We start from the raw sequence: 17826 nt of genomic DNA, 5'->3' as shown, positions 1-17826 counted from the left end.
TTTTTAACTGCGTCTCCCTTGTTTTTGCTATGTTTCCTGGCACCCCTAGGCCAGGGTCATAACAATGGGTTTGCGACCCAAAAATAGGTCCCGACACGCTGTTTCGGACACATTGGTGTACACACACAGACACACGCACACACACAGAACACAAGCAGACACACAGGGGAGAACAGTTAGCAGTGTTACATGTACTGTACCTCTCTGCCTCTGGCTAACCCACATGGGGTGTTGAGGCCCCTTAGTCTCACCCTGTGTTTGTTATTCAGCCATTTTTAGCGGTATTCAAATGAGCAGCCTTGACTTTGACATTTCAGTGCCAAATGATGTACATGCGCACGCACACACACACGCACACACACATGCAAACACACACACACAAACACACACACGTATGCATGTCAGTGAAAGCCCAGGGCACTGCCCGTGTGGCGGGCCAACGGAGCATTCCCTGTGTGCCATGCAAATGTAAATAATGGCAAAAGCACACACATGCATAAAACACAAATGAGGTCGTTCAAATGTGTGCACCTCACTTATGAATACGTAATGACACTTTTCGCACAGTGACTGGCTGTGCCCCATCATTGAACTTCTCTCCCTCAACAAGCATGCAAGCACATGCACATGGAAGTGTGTGCGCGTACACACACACACACACACACACACACACACACACACACACACACACACACACACACACACACACACACACACACACACACACACACACACACACACACACAATATTGGCACCCTAAGCATCCCTCTACCTCATCAATCAGTCTTAGCCTATAGCTCACCTCTCCGAACCACTCAATTCCAATTAGTTCTTCATTTGTACGCTAAAATGGTTTCTACTGAGAAATCCACACAGGTTGCAAAGAAGCAGATTAGAAAGAGAAAATGACATTTTCTTGTCACACGCACAGACCCCAACGCACTGACCCCTTCGAGCACACATTGACAATAGTGCACTCACGACACTCATGCAACACACACAACCCAACCAACCCACATACACACACACACACACAACCCGACCAACCCATACACACGCACAAAACTGCCACCACATTCACACTCACACTCACACTCACACACACACACACACACACACACACTTCTCATTTTGGCCCAATCAATGAGGAAGAGGTGTGGAAATAGATTGTGAGGGTCATTGGAATTGCGGAGGGCTCCTTTTCCCGTGGTCATTATTGGATGAACGGACGCAGACGTGCTACGCTAATACTACTTAAGCCCTGGTTCCTGGGAGCTGAAGGAGCTAACCGAAGAACGGCAAATGTTTTCATTTAATACCGCTAATGCCCCTGTGAGCAATTTGGAGCTCTTGAACTTCTTCAGTCTCTCTGTGTGTGTGTGTGTGTGTGTGTGTGTGTGTGTGTGTGTGTGTGTGTGTGTGTGTGTGTGTGTGTGTGTGTGTGTGTGTGTGTGTGTGTGTGTGTGTGTGTGTGTCTGTCTGTGCTGGTGTGTGTAGCCTTGGGTTACTTTCTCACAGTGTGAAAATGATACTTAGCGGATCATCTAGGATCATCTTGGCGAACGAGTCACAGAGACTGATACAGTTATTTATGCCTTTTTAAGTGGGCCGGGTGGTCCACCACTCACACCTGTATTTGTCTTTATCGAGACAGAAAAGTATAGAGTGTGAATGCTGAGAGGGAGACACTGTAACTGTAGGGGAGGCATACTGTAGGAGAGACTGCTCTGTTATGAGACCATCGTAGGCCATTCACTATATGACAAGGATTCTCTGCCCTGGGGACCCCTCCCAACACACGCATGCATGCACACACACACACAAGCAGAAAATCATTGCTTTGAAAAATAAAGTCACTCTAAAGCTTTGGAAGTTTTATACAGTGGAGGCAGAGCCCCCCCCCACTTCAGCCCACACACACACACACACACACACAGTACACATTACACACACAGCCTCCGCCTCGTTCTTCCTCCCCCTACGGTATTCTAGTTTCCATTATTAAGCAGGGGGAAATAGAGAACTTTTGCGTGCGGCTGAGGCTAATTGCTCTGATTCAGGGGGAATCTGTTTATGGCCGCAACTTTGATCAGCGCACAGATGCTTTAATAACCTTTAATTTTATTTACTCACTCCCCATCATCCCCAGTCTGATTAAAAAACATATTTTTCCCCCCCTCTCTCTGCCATCTTCTAATATAAATAAGAAGTTGGTATTTTCCCTTGAATCTATCCCTTCCCAGTGTTTTGTGCTGTATTGGGGCAGAACTGGGACATAATGGTGAGTGACGGGTAGGGGTTTTGGTTGGGACTGGAGACCGACGCCCGCATCTTTGCATACTGATGAGTGGACGGGCGCTGTGGCTGCTGGCCAGTGATTGGCTGGCTGCTCCATCACAGACAGCGTGCTTAACGCCTATCTAAACAGTGGCTAATGCTAATAGCTTATATGTGCCATGAGAGGATGAGCGATATTCAAATGTGTGTGTGTTTGTGTGTGTGTGTGTGTGTGTGTGTGCGTCTGTGTGTGTCCAAACAAAAACTTTTATAAAGAGGACCGCTCATATTATGAGAGTAAAATGTATTACTCCAGTGGCTAAGAAAGGATGTGTGTGTGTGTGTGTGTGTGTGTGTGTGTGTGGGGGGGGGGGGGGGGGGTCATCTCTCAACAAATCAATGCCAGGAATGATAATTTTGAGTGACCGGCTGCTAACAACAATCAATGAAAAGGGCAAGGTTGCCTATTCACTTCCTGTGTAGATCCTGTATGGATATTTGGATGCATTTCCTGTGATGTATGCCTCACCCCATAATGATAAATGTGCTATGCATTTAAGTTTGACATCAGCCATCTCTCGTGAAAGTGAGATCAACAATAACCTTAGCGGGGAGCCCAGCCTATAGGCTGTTCCCTGATCTTTTATTTGCTTGGGAATATCCTCTGTTGGAATTTGTCATTATGACCTTAATGATAACATTTTCACCAGGTACAACGCTCCTCTGATGACCTGTGAATATGTACAATGGCAAAATTAATGGTGTGGATTCCACCCCCAGCCACACACAAACCCACCCAGTTCTTTCTCTTATTCTCGTCTGTTTTTTGTATACCCACTGTCTCAGACACAAGCTGCTGAGTTGAGCTGAGCGAAGTCGAGCCTAGAGTGTAGAATAAGCAAGTGTGCTCTTGCTCTACTCCTCTCGTCTCCTCCTCTCTTCACTCGCTCCCACTTTCACACGGGCTCACATTGCACTGCTGTTTTCTTTAATTAACCCAGAGAGAAAACAGCTGACGGGGTCAACACTTTGCTCCCGAGAGAGGGACGCAGAAAGTAGGAAAAAAGATGGGAGAGAAAGAGAGCGGTTCATGTTAATGACACTTTTCAGGCACTGTTGCCCTTTCTGTGTGATCACCCCCCCCCCCCCTCCAGTGCGTAAGCGGGGATCAGAACAGGAAACAGTTCTTTCTCTCCTCCACAGGCCTTCTCAGACACCTTACACGCCCCCCTCAGGACCTGACACCTTCAGTCTCCTGCTCTCACATCCTAATGAACACTCGGGGAATGGAGAAAGTCACAGCAAAGGAACACACACGCATGCAGACCCCCCCCACACACACACACACACACACACACACACACACACACACACACACACACTAGAGGTCTTCACGGGTCCACCCAAACCCACACACTCCATCCTAGACCTGAGCAGATCCAGGTACGAAATTTTGACTTGTCTCACGAGTGGGTGTCGAATCCATTATAATTGCAACCGGTCTCTGGTAAGTAAATCTGAATTGATTTACAAGTAGGGACCTACAGTATGAGGTTTAAAGGAGTAGTTCACACAAAAAATGACTTATTGTCTCCGCCAGACCGAAGGCATGGCCGAGACGATGTTTTGCACCCTGTCTGTCCATCCGTACATCTGTGTGTGTCCGTCTGTGAACAGCTAATCTCCGGCACTGTTGGCCCGATTGCAGTGAAACTGTGCACACACACTCCCTGGATGCCAGAGCAGAACCTCTGCCCTAAACCTTTCACATGGGCCTGTTATAGCGCCACCAGGAGGCCGATTTTGCAACATTTTTTTTTTTACAGTACTCCTACAGATTTTGTCCAAACATCACACAAATCGGTACACAGTATCTCTATAGTCCTTAAACGAAACAGGTCTTTCAGATTTTTCATAGTCCATCCTGATTGGCTAAGATTGGCTTCCAAAGTTTGCAGGAGTGCTCAGTTTTGTTCATGAACACAGCGTGCAATTTCCGTGAAATTTTGCACACACATTCCCACTAGGCCGAGGAAGAGATGCCATTTAAAAATGTTCTAATCAGCCTCATGATGGTGCTGTAACAAGCCGATTTGTTTTTACCTATAACTGCACCGATCTGTGTAAAACTTTGTATGTGCACTCCTAGAGGCCAAGGAAAAATGTTTGCCCTGCATTTTTCACCTCTGCCTTTTATAGCGCCACCAGGAGGCCGACTTATGTAAAACAATTTGTTTTACATTACTCCTTCAGATTTTATCCAAATTTCACGCAAATCGGTACACATGATCTCTATAGTCATGTGATCAAGATGGATCTGTTTGATTTTTCATATTCCATCCTGAATGGCTAAGATTGACATCTAAAGTTTGCAGGAGTGGCCGGTTTTGAACAAAATGCCTCAAATCATAAACGCAGCGTCCGATTGCGGTGACATTTTGTACACACATTCGCACTATGTTGAGGAACAAATGCCACCCTTTTAACATTGCCCATTATAGTGCCACGAGGAGGGCGATTTTGGCTTTTTTTTATATATTACTCCTACAAATTATACTACTCTGCAGTGCTTGATTATTATGGCAGGTTTCTTCAGTTATTTGCTATGGCTGGGTGAAAATGCTGTTTCATTGTGAAATCATTTTCCTGATAGGACTTCTGCAAACTTTGGACTTTGAAATAGGCTTGGCCTATTGTCAAATTGTATGAAAGAAGCCATCCACGGAGGTAGGCCACTTCAGGTAATTAAGCCTTGTTGAAAAAAGTATTATATAATATAATTATTTCTATGAAATAAATATGCAATACATTGAAGTGAAACTTATTTTGGAATTACATATTACAATTGATTACATTATAGCTCATTTGCTACAGTATAGCCATTTATCCTTGTGCATGCTTGCCCCGTGCCGGTTCGGATTGGGCCTAGGCCTGTTAGGGTCTGTTAGGACACTGGTCTGATCGTTTAAAAAAGTTATAAACAGTAAATACTTATGCATGTCAGGTACAACTAGACCATACCCGGTCGACGCATCCGTGGGGGGATATGCGCACATGATCTGGCAACCCGGGAGGAAGTTCGTCCCATAGCTGGGCAGCCCCGTAACCATGGCGACATTCTTTGACACAAAAGCGCTAATAAGAAGCTGAGATTTGATGAAATTGAAAAACGGGCTTCACAGTTAAGTTCAGATGGTAATGGTCAATGGCTGTGTGCAAAATCAGAGCAATTGGTCCAGCCACTGAGGAGAACCGGCTAGCTTCACCTACGCTTCACCTACGCACCTACTCAAGACGGTTACTAGAATTATAGTATGATAACAAAGCCACAGATCCATTTCTGAACAGCTCCAACTTTATGGACGTGTGAAGGCCTCTAACACACACACACACTGACTGGGCTTAAAACCCTGGGACTTTTTTCAAAAGGAAAAACAGTGAAGATATTTTCCCTATCTTTCTCTCCCAGATGCAACGAGAAAGAGAGAAAGGAACGGTGGGCCCTGTGAGTATTTGGAGGTGGTTTTCAGAGGGGTTGTAGCGTTTCAGTAGGGCTTTAAACATAAGGACAGGAGAGTTATGTGCTTTTAACCATCCCCTGACTCACCGAGTGCTTGGCAGAACAGGCTACCACAGCTGTGTGTGTGTGTGTGTGTGTGTGTGTGTGTGTGTGTGTGTGTGTGTGTGTGTGTGTGTGTGTGTGTGTGTGTGTGTGTGTGTGTGTGTGTGTGTGTGTGTGTGTGTGTGTGTGCGTATTTACAGGTCCTCTGTGCTTTGTGAGCGTGTGCCTGTCTGAACTCCGAGGACCTCCTGTGTTCTCTGTCTGTAAGCACACAGTGGTTTAAGAACTCTCCCATATGTCTGGTGAACTCATAAGTCCAGTCTGTTGTGTGACTGCATTGCACGTGCACTCGCAAGTCCTGTATATTGCATTCATGTTATTTCGCAACCCAAAGACCCTGTGTGTGTGTGTGTGTGTGTGTGCGTGCGTGCGTGCGTTGAGCGTGTAATGTATTTTATACATCAGCTCACAGTTCACTGTGTGGTGTGTTAATATCTCTGTCCTCACAGGCCTCATGTACTGTTCTAACATCAGTTGTCCATGTACCCACAGTGTGAGTCACTGCTGTCAGTGTACTTACAGTCCATGTACCCACAGTGGGTGAGTCACTGCTGTCAGTGTACTTACAGTCCATGTGCCTCCTCAGCCTCTCTCAGCTGGTCCCTGACGGCCCGGTAGTTGGTCTGAATCAGACGCAAGCGCTCGTGACGTTTCTCGTGTGCCCTCCTCAGCGCCTCGTTCTCCTCGGTCTGGGAGGCACAGAAAACACAGATACAGGATGGCTTTTTATGTTTTATAAGAATGGGCTACTGCATACTTCTTCCAGATACAAAGGTCGGTGAGGTACTGTCATAAGAACAAATGACGTCACTGCAGAGAAATTCGTTTTGGCATTTCTTGCAGTAAACAGGTAGTAACATTAACAGGGATTGGGAACAAAGTACGAAAATCCAAAGGAGATGTAGGGACTTTCTTGGAATTTGCATGTTGAATGAGCTATTAACATATATCAATATACATGTAATCAAAGTGTACATAAACAATCTATCCCCATTAGTATGGTTAAATACTGTATGTGTACAGTCATTCCACAGTGAATAGTGGGGAATATACAATCTATACAATCTATCTATAATTATAAACTGTAAAAGTGTAACAGTATTTAGTATCTACTACTGTAAGTGAAACATTTGAGAATATTAATTTAATGATTGTGTGTGTATATATATATAAAGTATGTAGCTCGATCGTATTTCAGTATATCATTTGCAGAATGCACATACTACGTAAAACATTAAAAATCGGAATCTGTAGAGACATAATTTACTATCTAAATTATACATTTTAATTAAGTAATTTAAAGGTTTTCAATCATGTATTGAAATACTCTAACTAATATTCTATGTAGTATTCTATGTAGTTTTTCACTCTATATTTTGTCACGTATTTATTTATAATATTCTATCAGTGAATGTTTTTATCTCCAATCTCCAGTGATATTTCTGCCACAATAGTTAGACCATTAATTATTAATAATAACACCAAAGCTTATTTGATCTCATCTGCCCTTTTCTCACCTCCTCATACAGTACATCGCCTAATCTTATCCTGTCTTCTCTTCTTTTGTCATCTTGTCCAGCCTGTGGAGTCAACAGCCATAACATGGCATGGTGTAACATGCACCAGGATCAAGGTTCTCTATTACTGGAGATCTAACACCTTTGGTCTGACAGAATACCAGCGGGTTCATGTCGTTCTCTGTCTTTGGCTCTTGCTCTCTCGTTTCCTCTCCTCTTTATGACAAGAGCTTCTGCTCTGACCGAGGGCAACTGAGACATCATTACAGAGTGACATTTACATGACCGGGCCATAGGGGCGGGCAGTGCATGCGCACACTCACACACGGAGGAAGGCACGTGGAGACTTACACAGCAACCAACAAAGCATGTGTGCGCACGCACGCACAGAGACGCGCACGCACGCACAGAGACACACACACACACACACACACACACCTCACTTTAACTCTTTTTCAAAAGCCAGTGGAAAACCTCCATCGTAAGGTTACCACCGTGTGCGTGTGTGACACACGCACGCACGCATGCATGCACACACACACACACACACAGCAGCCATCCTAACTGGACCCAGAGAGGCTGCCAGACACATGTAGTGCTGACGGTAATGGGAGGTTGTGTTGACACTGTTGTTGTTGTTGACAGCTATTAAAACACAGCGAGACTGGACTCTTACTTTAAAAAGAACATATATTATGGACTGTCCTGACAGGAGTGTGCACGAATATGCACACACACACACACACACACACACACACACACACACACACACACACACACACACCAGCCTGCTCCTCTCCATTATTTTGTGACAAGGAGAGGCAGAAAGACAGAAAAGCAGAGACAAAAAGTTATTTTTTTTAAAAGATGAGAGGAAGAGACAAGAGGAAAAGAAACAAAAAAGAGGAAAAGAGAAAAACCAAAACGATAAAAGAAAAGGAGAGAGAGTTAGTGAGTGAGAGAAAGAGCGGAGTGAAAGGATGGAGAAAATGGGGGGGGGGGGGGGGGGGGAGTACAGAGTGAGAGGAACAGTGCAGGGCAGGTTTCTGCTTGAGTGGCCAGGGCTGGAAGATGCTTGTTTACTGCTGCTATGACACGGCTGCCCTGCAGAGAGGGAAATGCGAGCCCTCAGCCCTGTTATTATTAACAAGGACAAAGAGAACAGAGGAGAGGAGAGCACACACACGTCAGCCAGCTACACACACACACGCACACACACTCACACACACGCACCGAAGACACAGGCACTCACGTACACAATCTGCCAATGTGACAAGTATGGATTTTTGGCCGTGCTGCTAGTGGTGGTATATTCACAAAGGACATCTGCAACACATCCTTAGCACCCGTCAACAGCCCCTCTCCTCACCTTCACCCCGCAAACAGGGTCCTCTAATGAAAGAAGTGGGGGGGGCGGCCTGTGAAACCAGGGGCCGATGGGATGAGGATGAGGGTAGGGAACATCCAAGAGGGGCTGACTTGATTGATTGCAGAGGGGGGGTGGGAGGCTGAGGCTGGTGCGAGTGGCAGGGCATTAGCCACATCATGGCTTTGCCGGTCTGCTTATGGAAGCAGCTCTACTCTTCCCATCCCTCCAACTCCCCGCCAACCCCCTGGGTAGGCTTGGCTGCGGCCATCAGGCCACAGGCCCTTGCCCACGGCGATCGATACACACCCTTATACCCTGGCTGCCATACACACACACACACACACACACACACAAACACACACAAACACACACACACACACACACACACACACGCACACACACACACGCACACACATCTGTGAAGGTTTTCAAGCTGAAAAATAATTACACTACTGCTGCAGCCACTACCAGTGCTGTTTACTTGAAAATCTGTAGGAGAGAAGGTGGGGGACAAACCCACACAGACACACACACACACACATACAAACACACATGACACTCACAGACAGACAGGGCCATTATAGCGAGGAGTGTTTATTTGTCTACCACTGCTGTTAGCTGGAGAGGTCAGCGTGTCAACAGTATGAAAGGCTGGCATTGGCCAATTTCCAAGTCATTCTGTTGGAAAGATTTGGACAGGATCAAGTGGACAACAACAGTCCAGGAGGACGGAGTGGAGGAGAGAGCGGAGAACAGAGGAGTGATGGAGGTCCCTGCCTGGTGGCTCAGCCAGTTAGTGCACAGACCATGTGTTCCCTGCAAGTCAAATCTTACTCCTGGTCTTGTCTCACAAGTCTCTTCTCGCCTCGACTATACACTGAAAAACTAGAAAAGTGCGCTCCTCTGAGCGCAGGTCTCTCGCTAGGCCGAGTCATAGCCAATTGGATTAGAATATAGAAAATCTGACTGATACATCTTGATTACATGAATCCAGAGAGAATGTGTATGTTTTGAAGAAAACACAAAATGTCGGAAAATAGAGTGGCACAAATGGGCGGGCCTATATGGGCAGTTGTGTCATGATCCAAGGAACATCTTTGTCAAACACCTCTAAATTGCTCTGAGGCGTAAATGGCCGCCATTTAACTAAGACACTCATGCGCGTCGTTGGAGTGTCAGCATCACGCTTGTCTGTGAGTGATGTAATTCAGACACTCGAGATCTGACAACAAATGGTGTCTAAAGTGTTCACGCGACTGATGCGCGAGGAAAGATGACCTCACCACAATCACCTTGTCACTAGGCTGAACTGAAAGATGGACAGAATTTGAGGATGAAGGTAAACGTAGATGGAAGGAAGGCGAAGAGGTATACGGTCTTTACACACCGACAGCCCAATCTCTGTCTCAGGACAGAAATTAAGAACTGCACAACATAATAAAGGAAGTCAGGATTTGAGGGATGATAGGACAAATGTGAGATGTAGATCATGAATAATGGACTCTCTTCTTTCCTCTAGTCTTCTCTCCTCTCCCCTAGTCTCCTCTCCTCCCAGGCCACTGTGTCACTGTCTGTGATGCTGTAATGGCCACCTCTTTCTCTCATTGTGTTTCTGTTTGTAATGTGTTTAGGTCTCAGCGGAAATATTGCAGGAGCAAACGATACTTAAACTTTGTTGCACGCGGTCAGAAATAAACTGCGGATGGCGAGGAAAGAAACCAGTGGTGGAATGGGAGGGAATTGTCAGAAATGAGGGCGGGAGCGAGAGGCCATGACACAAACGCAGCATCCTTTGTTTACACTGGCTGCAGCCGCACTGGAGGTGTCAATTGGACCCATCAAAACCTGTTGACGTGTCTCTCTCACCATTTCAGCAGTGTATATGGTCTACTATCAGAACACAGAGCAGAGTTGCATCATGATTGGTTTGTACCGTATTTTCCGCACTATAAGGCGCATCGGAGTATAAGGCGCACCTTCAATAAATGTATTATTTTCATATATAGGGCGCACCGCATTATAAGGCGCATCCGCACTATAAGGCGCACTGACGGCGCGCCTTATAGTGCGGAAACCAAGGGAACCAATATTGATACATATATAAGGCGCATCGGATTATAAGGCGCATCTGCACTATAAGGCGCACTGACGGTGCGCCTTATAGTGCGGAAAATACGGTAATATGCTGCAGGCTTTAGGCTACACCTTAAATTGAAATAAAAACAAAGCGGGGGTAACACTAGGCCTACATTAAAGCTTTTTAAGCTTTTTTGAAGCGTGCCAACAGGACAGGGATGGTGCGTTGGTGCATATGCTCTGGAGCTGTAGTAAAATCCAGGTCTGCTATACATGAGAGATTGGAGAGGATAGCAGGCCTGAACAGCCCCTTTTCCCCCAGTCTGTTTCAGGGGGACCCTGACACTTTAAGGAACTTTTCTCCTTCTAGCTGAATGGATTCTGACTGTCCTCATGTTAGGTAGGACTCGGAGGCTATTGGTCTAGGACTGGAAAGCCATGTCTGCAACTGCGGCGTCCTTGTGGTACACCTCTCTTGGGCAACTGGCCGCTTATCTAAAATGGGGACATTATCATTTACACGTGTCAGGGCTCTGATGGTGTTTCTAGCTCTAATCAGGCTGCAACTATAAGGTGTATTAGATAATATATTGTCTGGGATTTTGGCTGAGGTGGAATGCTGTAAGCTTCTGTGCACTTTGCATTTGTCGCTTCTATTGGTTTGTATGTTTCGTTTTTGTGTGTTTGGTGTGTATTAATCATAAAAACTTTTTTAGAAGAGTGCCTTGGGTTTTCTTCTTTTTTATTTTTACTTTGAAGGCCCCCCATCACTTTTTAACCAAAGAGCACCTTCCTATACTAAAGCAGAATCATCAGGTGCGTGTCCTCTATTTGCCTTCCTTGGCCGTGGGTGCTAAGCTACAAAACAAACTCAACTCAGTTACACATGTGACACATACTTGCTTTGATGAAGACTTTACGGCGAAACACATCAGAATAAAGAAAATGTGTCGCAACTTTTATTTTAGAGTGCTGCTTCCTTACCACCTTGGTAGACTTTTTCCCTCCTCTTGTGCTTCATTTGCATTTCTGGATTTGAGGGGGTTTGTGTGTATTGTATGTGTGCATGTGCAACTAAATTGCATATACCTGTACTGTATGTGCATGTGTGTGTTTGTCTAACAGGTTGTTGTAGTGGAAGGTCACAAAGGAGGCAGTGGCAATGGTTCCGCAATTGAGACTCTTTTTTTTCCAGAGACGCCAACAAGCGCCACAGCAGAATACCCCACACCCACCCACTTACCCTCCAATTCTCCCAGCAATCATAGAGAGAGGTAGTGGCTGTGTCCATTAGGCCTGGGAGTGGTTGACCGCTCTATTAGCTGGACACTACTGTATCATTGGATGTTCTGATCACTGCTCACACGCTGACACACTGATCAGCAGTTCTAAAAAACAACTCGAAATCCTTCTAGTTTGACTTATACAGTAGCTCTCTGTGATCATTCATTCAGGATGACAGGGATGTTCTACCATTGGCATACACAGTTTTGCTGAAATACATATGTAAAATATTTGTTTGTGCGTGTGTGTGTGTGTGTGTGTGTGTGTGTGTGTGTGTGTGTGTGTTGGGGAGGGGGGGTCAGTAACATCGGGTAAAATTGTTGTGGGAAATGCATACATAGAGCAAAGTATGACAATCAACATCAAACTTCGCGGGGAGAGGTGGAGTTGGAGAGAGTGAGAGAGAGACACAGACAGTGAGACAGTTAGAGACAGATAGAAAGAGTTAGGGTGTGTCTGTATGTAGATTCAGGCTAGTCAGATGAGTTACCTTCAACTGAAGCAACTCCTCTAGGTCCCGAATCCTTTCTTGCCCAACTCTTCCTCCTCTCCTTCCTAGGCCCGTCTCTCCGTTGCCGGCTGGGGACAGAGACCTGGACCGCTGCACAGGTGCACCCTGGGAGTTGCAGGCAGAGAGAAAATGGCAGAACAGGGAGTTTAGCTCTCGAACACACTTCGACCGCATGAACAGACGGGGAAATGTGGTGCAACAATTAGCATGTGCGGGAACGCTCACTGAATGCCAACACCACAATTATACATGTTCATATCACTCCCCTCTCACCTTGAGTCAAACACTCACACACACACAAACAAACATGCTATCAGAGGAATAAGAAAATACAGGAGCAGGAGGTTGGTGTGTGTGTGTGTGTGTGTGTGTGTGTGTGTGTGTGTGTGTTTTGTGGGATGAAGTTGCAAGGAGAGCCAGAACAGCAGCACAGAGTTACACAAGTTGTGCTTCTTCTCTTTAAGTTTGTGTGTGTGTGTGTGTGTGTGTGTGTGTGTGTGTGTGTGTGTGTGTGTGTGTGTGTGTGTGTGTGTGTGTGTGTGTGTGTGTGTAGGTGGGGGGGCCTTAGTGCGCAGAGAAAGCGAGAGAGAGAAACAGAGACAGAGAGAGAGAGAGAGTGGAGGAGAGAAGAGGAGAGAGCGCCAAAGGTTTTTCCCTGCGACTGGCTAATGAGTGTGTTCATTTCCATTTACATTGTTTCTTTGACAATAATGATGTCCCATTAGGGGAGACTAAAGGGGCTATAGATTGTGGAATGTGCCGGGCTTCATTACAAGAGGTGGGCAGGGAGGCTGCTCTAATTGCTCTACCAGGGGCCCCCAGGTTACACTTGATAGGACAACTGGAAGAATCGCCGACCGTGGGGGGTGAGGAGGTGGAGGGAGGGAGGGAGGGAGGGGGAGGCATTTGCTATCGCCAACCCTCCTCTGTTTAAATAAATAAAAAAACGAACGAAAGAACGAACGTCTGAGCATCGTGCGCTGGGGCCCCGCGCCACGGAGGAAGCAGTGGGAACAATATGCTAGCGGAATATGAATATGAGAGGATGGGAGGCCCCCCGTGGTGCCAGGCAGGCCTGACCAGATGGCAGGCTAAAATCTGCCATGCGACTAAACGCACAACGCCGGTGCTCAGGCTGGAGTGCATGAGGAGTGCTGGGGGGAGGAGGGAAGAGGAGGAGGGAGGAGTGTGGGAGTTTATGAGAGAGGATGGTGCGTCAACCAGTTTGAAGAAACATCAGCCAAAGTGACTTTGAAGTGCCGTCCAGGACTTAAGGTTGTGCCCTCGATAACGCATATAGGCCTATTATTATTTATAACTATTTCCCACACACTTCCCCTAACCAGATGCATATTTGACAAATGTTTCTACTGTATGTTAGCTGCACTAGACTAATTTAAACTGGGATTTGCACTATCAGAGAAACAAGCCCTAGCATTTTGACCTGTCAGTGTGCCATGCATCCTCGCGTGTATATGCTCGAGGGTGCGGGTATAGTGCATCCAAGAATGTGTGTGTGCGTGTGCACGTGTCTTGCAATGTGTGTGCACTTTTCAAGTGTGTGGGTGCGCATCGAAGTCTGTCGGTGCGCTTATAAGTGTGTGCATGTGTGCGTGTGTGTGTGTGTGCGTGTGTGTTCTGGAGCATGCTCTGCCCACGAGCTACGGTTGACTCCAGTGACCCGGTGCCCTGCTCTGCCACGGTGCCCACGCGGGTGCCAACCGTCTGCTACAGCTCAGCCTTAAACACTCTGTGCCACTAATTAGCAGATTGATCTGCATATTTCTGATGGCTGGGCTGGCTAAGCGGCTCACACACTCAGCCCACTGTGTGCATGTGGGGAGGAGAGGAAAACATCTTGTTTGTAGATAGTCCACTGAGCTCAGACCAGTGGCAGTGTAATCCTTACAGTCTCTCCAGTAGATTTGCTTCACAATGGATGCCGCGATTATTTCACGATCTTTTAATTGCCATGTTTTTGGGACTTAAGTCAGATATGGAAGAAGGCCAGGGGTTGAAAGCATTCTAAATTAACCTTAAAAAAGGCCTTTTGCTTTTGGTTTAGCCCTTAGCACCCATTCCACTAGAATCTAGTAAATAAAATATGTAGTCACATCTGTAATTAAAGTGTTCTATATGATGACAGCTTTACATAGCGACCAGGATGAGGAAAGCAACCATCAAACAGAATGGGTGCTAAGGGCTAACACAAAAGCAAAAGGACTTCACCTATCTAGTGACTAGATGGGTGAAGCAGCATAGCTTAGTTTAAAGGAAATCCAAATGAACTAAAAAGACTGGAATTGAAAGCAGGTAAATCACCAACTAACAAGTCTGACACACAGGTTTGTGATAGATTCTCAATATAAAGATTTGAAATGGTTGCCCATTGAAGGTGCAGTGCTTGGACCATCATCTTAAAGGGACCACTGTGGTATTGCACATTTAATCCATTGACTTTGAGTCACAGTATACTTAACATTAGTGCTGATCATTTTTAAAAGCATACGATACCCATACCTGTTTTTTGTAAGTTTTTTTGCCATTGCTTTTCATTCATGTCAGGACACTATGAAACGTGAAACTTGATATACTATTAGGTAATCCAACTTCAACAGTGAACTTTCTGTTACTCTTTCTTTTTTGTCAACGTTATATTATTATTGTATTTTAAAGCAGCTGATAGATGATTGATTTGAATAGCAGAGCTGAAAATAGTTTAATAATATTATAATATAATCATTTTACGAACAGAATTCATCCATGACTTCTTCACAGTGAAGGAAATATCAACCTGGAGAACAGATAATTGTAAGGTGGGTTTATCCCCGGAGAGTTTGAATAAAATAAAACGGGTAAATATTCTAAAATAACATGTCATACTGTATGTTTTACACTGTAAAACATACAAGGAACAAAATTAACACCCGCCAATGGTGTGTATAGCCTTTTTGGCTATTAATAAAATCAGGAGCCAACTTCCTGCATCTTTTTCTTGTAATAAAATAAATAGCTTAGGTTGTCAGTTTGTGATTCTGCCTAATAGTGCTACTTTTCTAATATAGTGCAGCAGTTTATATATGTGATGTGTGTGATCCCTGCACACGTGTGTGCGTGTGGATGTGTGTGCGTTGTGTAGCATGTAATGCACGTTCCGCTCACGACAAATCAAACTGGAATATTCAAGCGATCTCACCGGAAGAGTGACATTAAATGAGTGCAACCATACTAATTTAGCTTTAAGCTAATCTTAACACAGTTAAGTGTTAAGTTAAATGTATCTGAAAACAGTCCGGGAACAGAAGAGATACTATTGTATGCCTGTGTGTGTGTGTGTGTGTGTGTGTGTGTGTGTGTGTGTGTGTGTGTGTGTGTGTGTGTGTGTGTGTGTGTGTGTGTGTGTGTGTGTGTGTGTGTGTGTGTGTGTGTGTGTGTGTGTGTGTGTGTTATGTTATGCTATACTGTGCTGTGCTGTAGGAGCAGAGATGACCCAGGGACAGTGATAGATGACTGGGTTCTGGTGCAGATGCTCTCCATGGTCTAGTTGGACGTCTGTCTGCCGTCTGCTTCCCTGCCACAGGTCCAGAGGACGCACCAATGTGCCTCTGACTGTGTGTGTGTGTGTGTGTGTGTGTGTGTGTGTGTGTGTGTGTGTGTGTGTGTGTGTGTGTGTGTGTGTGTGTGTGTGTGTGTGTGTGTGTGTGTGTGTGTGTGTGTGTGTGTGTGTGTGTGTGTGTGTGCGTGCGAGCGCGCGAGCGCGCGTGCATGCGTACGTGCATATGTACTGTACAGTAGGTCTGCATTCAGAATATGAGTGTGTCTGTGTTCAAAGCGAGCCTGCATGCAACGTTTTGTATCAGTACATTGTTGCTAATGGCCTGGCAGACAGGCCGGCCTGTGCAATGAAAAGCTGAGACTGGGTAGGCCGCAAGAGAAGAGGACAAAAAATATGAAAAGATGGTTCCCACCTGCACATCAAAACACAACAAAATACACACACACACACACACACAGAAGGAGCAGGTGGGTGAGAGAAGGACACAGTGAGTGAGTGAGTGAGTGAGAGAGAGAGAGAGAGTATACAGTATTTAAACTAAAAATGTTTTTAAAGATCTAAAAAAGAAATCGGGAGAAAAAGAGAGTAGACATGAGGGAGAGGATGTGAGAGGCATGAAAGGCAAGAGAGAGTTAATTTGGTATTTGTGGTCTGAGTGTGTTTATGAGGAAAACTGTAATGAACTCAAGGGTCACTGTCACCGTCTCTCTCTCTCTCTCTCTCTCTCTCTCTCTCTCTCTCTCTCTCTCTCTCCATCGTCCAAGTGAAAGGGGTCTCAGCTGTCATCAATGGGTCTCTTTATGACCGTGTCATGTGTTGCATCTGGAGCTCTCAAAGCACGACTTGTTCAGGTTTCCCACTGAATGGGGAATATTGTGTGTGTACAGTACACATACACACACACACACACACACACACACACACAGCTCTGGGGCCCACGACACATACACACAAACACACTGGCACAGACACAGAAAGGCAAACACGCAACATAAACCTCCACTACGATTCAAAAGAAGCTCGTCTTTTTTCTAAGACGCACAAATCCAGGGGACAGTTCCAAATAAAAGACTAATGTAAGAGCCATTGTGTTAGCGAGGTGAGAGGCCAGCACTTCCGTTAAACACAGCTCAGATGCGGTGTGTTGCCGAGCATAATGGAGCTACCACTTACTGACATCAGGGTGACTAAAACACTGATGGTGTTCTAGAGAGCAGAATGCTGTCTGAATACTGGCCAGCAGTACAACTGTGTGCCTGCATGTGTGCCTGCGTGTGCGTGCGTGCGTGCGTGCGTGCGTGCGTAAAATCAACCTGAGTTAAATAAGGTTTCATCAGAAAGATTGCAAATCTGGCAGCAATACAACAGTGAGTATACAAGTAAAATTAATAGAAGTATCAAAGCCTGTATCTCTACGGAAAAACGTAATACATCACTACGGACAAACGTAACGCATAGTGGTATGGCAGCGCGCACGCGCGTGTGTGTGTGTGTGTGCGCGCGCGTGCGTGTATGTGTGTGTATTTCCTGGGGCAAACATAAGACCTGCAGCAAAGACAAACGCTTCAAATAATAAATGAATAAAAAACAAATAATTAATCAATCCTCTTCAT

At 45.6% G+C, this 17826-nt stretch overlaps 1 protein-coding gene across 1 annotated transcript in view; it reads right to left on the bottom strand.

Moving 5' to 3' along the window:
* The window catches only part of cntln (centlein, centrosomal protein), a 147714-nt gene that overhangs the window by 91188 nt on the left and 38700 nt on the right, over positions 1-17826 (bottom strand). The window contains exons 10-11 of the mRNA XM_084046775.1: positions 12637-12762; positions 6468-6589 (exon numbers count right to left, since the gene is read on the bottom strand). Of these exons, the coding sequence (XP_083902901.1) occupies positions 6468-6589; positions 12637-12762 (248 nt within the window). The remainder of the gene's footprint in view (positions 1-6467; positions 6590-12636; positions 12763-17826) is intronic.

Source organism: Gymnoscopelus microlampas (assembly GCF_963454915.1).
Source record: "Gymnoscopelus microlampas genome assembly, chromosome: 2".
NCBI lineage: Eukaryota > Metazoa > Chordata > Actinopteri > Myctophiformes > Myctophidae > Gymnoscopelus > Gymnoscopelus microlampas.
Note: the sequence above shows the minus strand (reverse complement) of the source record. Positions and strands in the feature narration are given on the sequence as shown.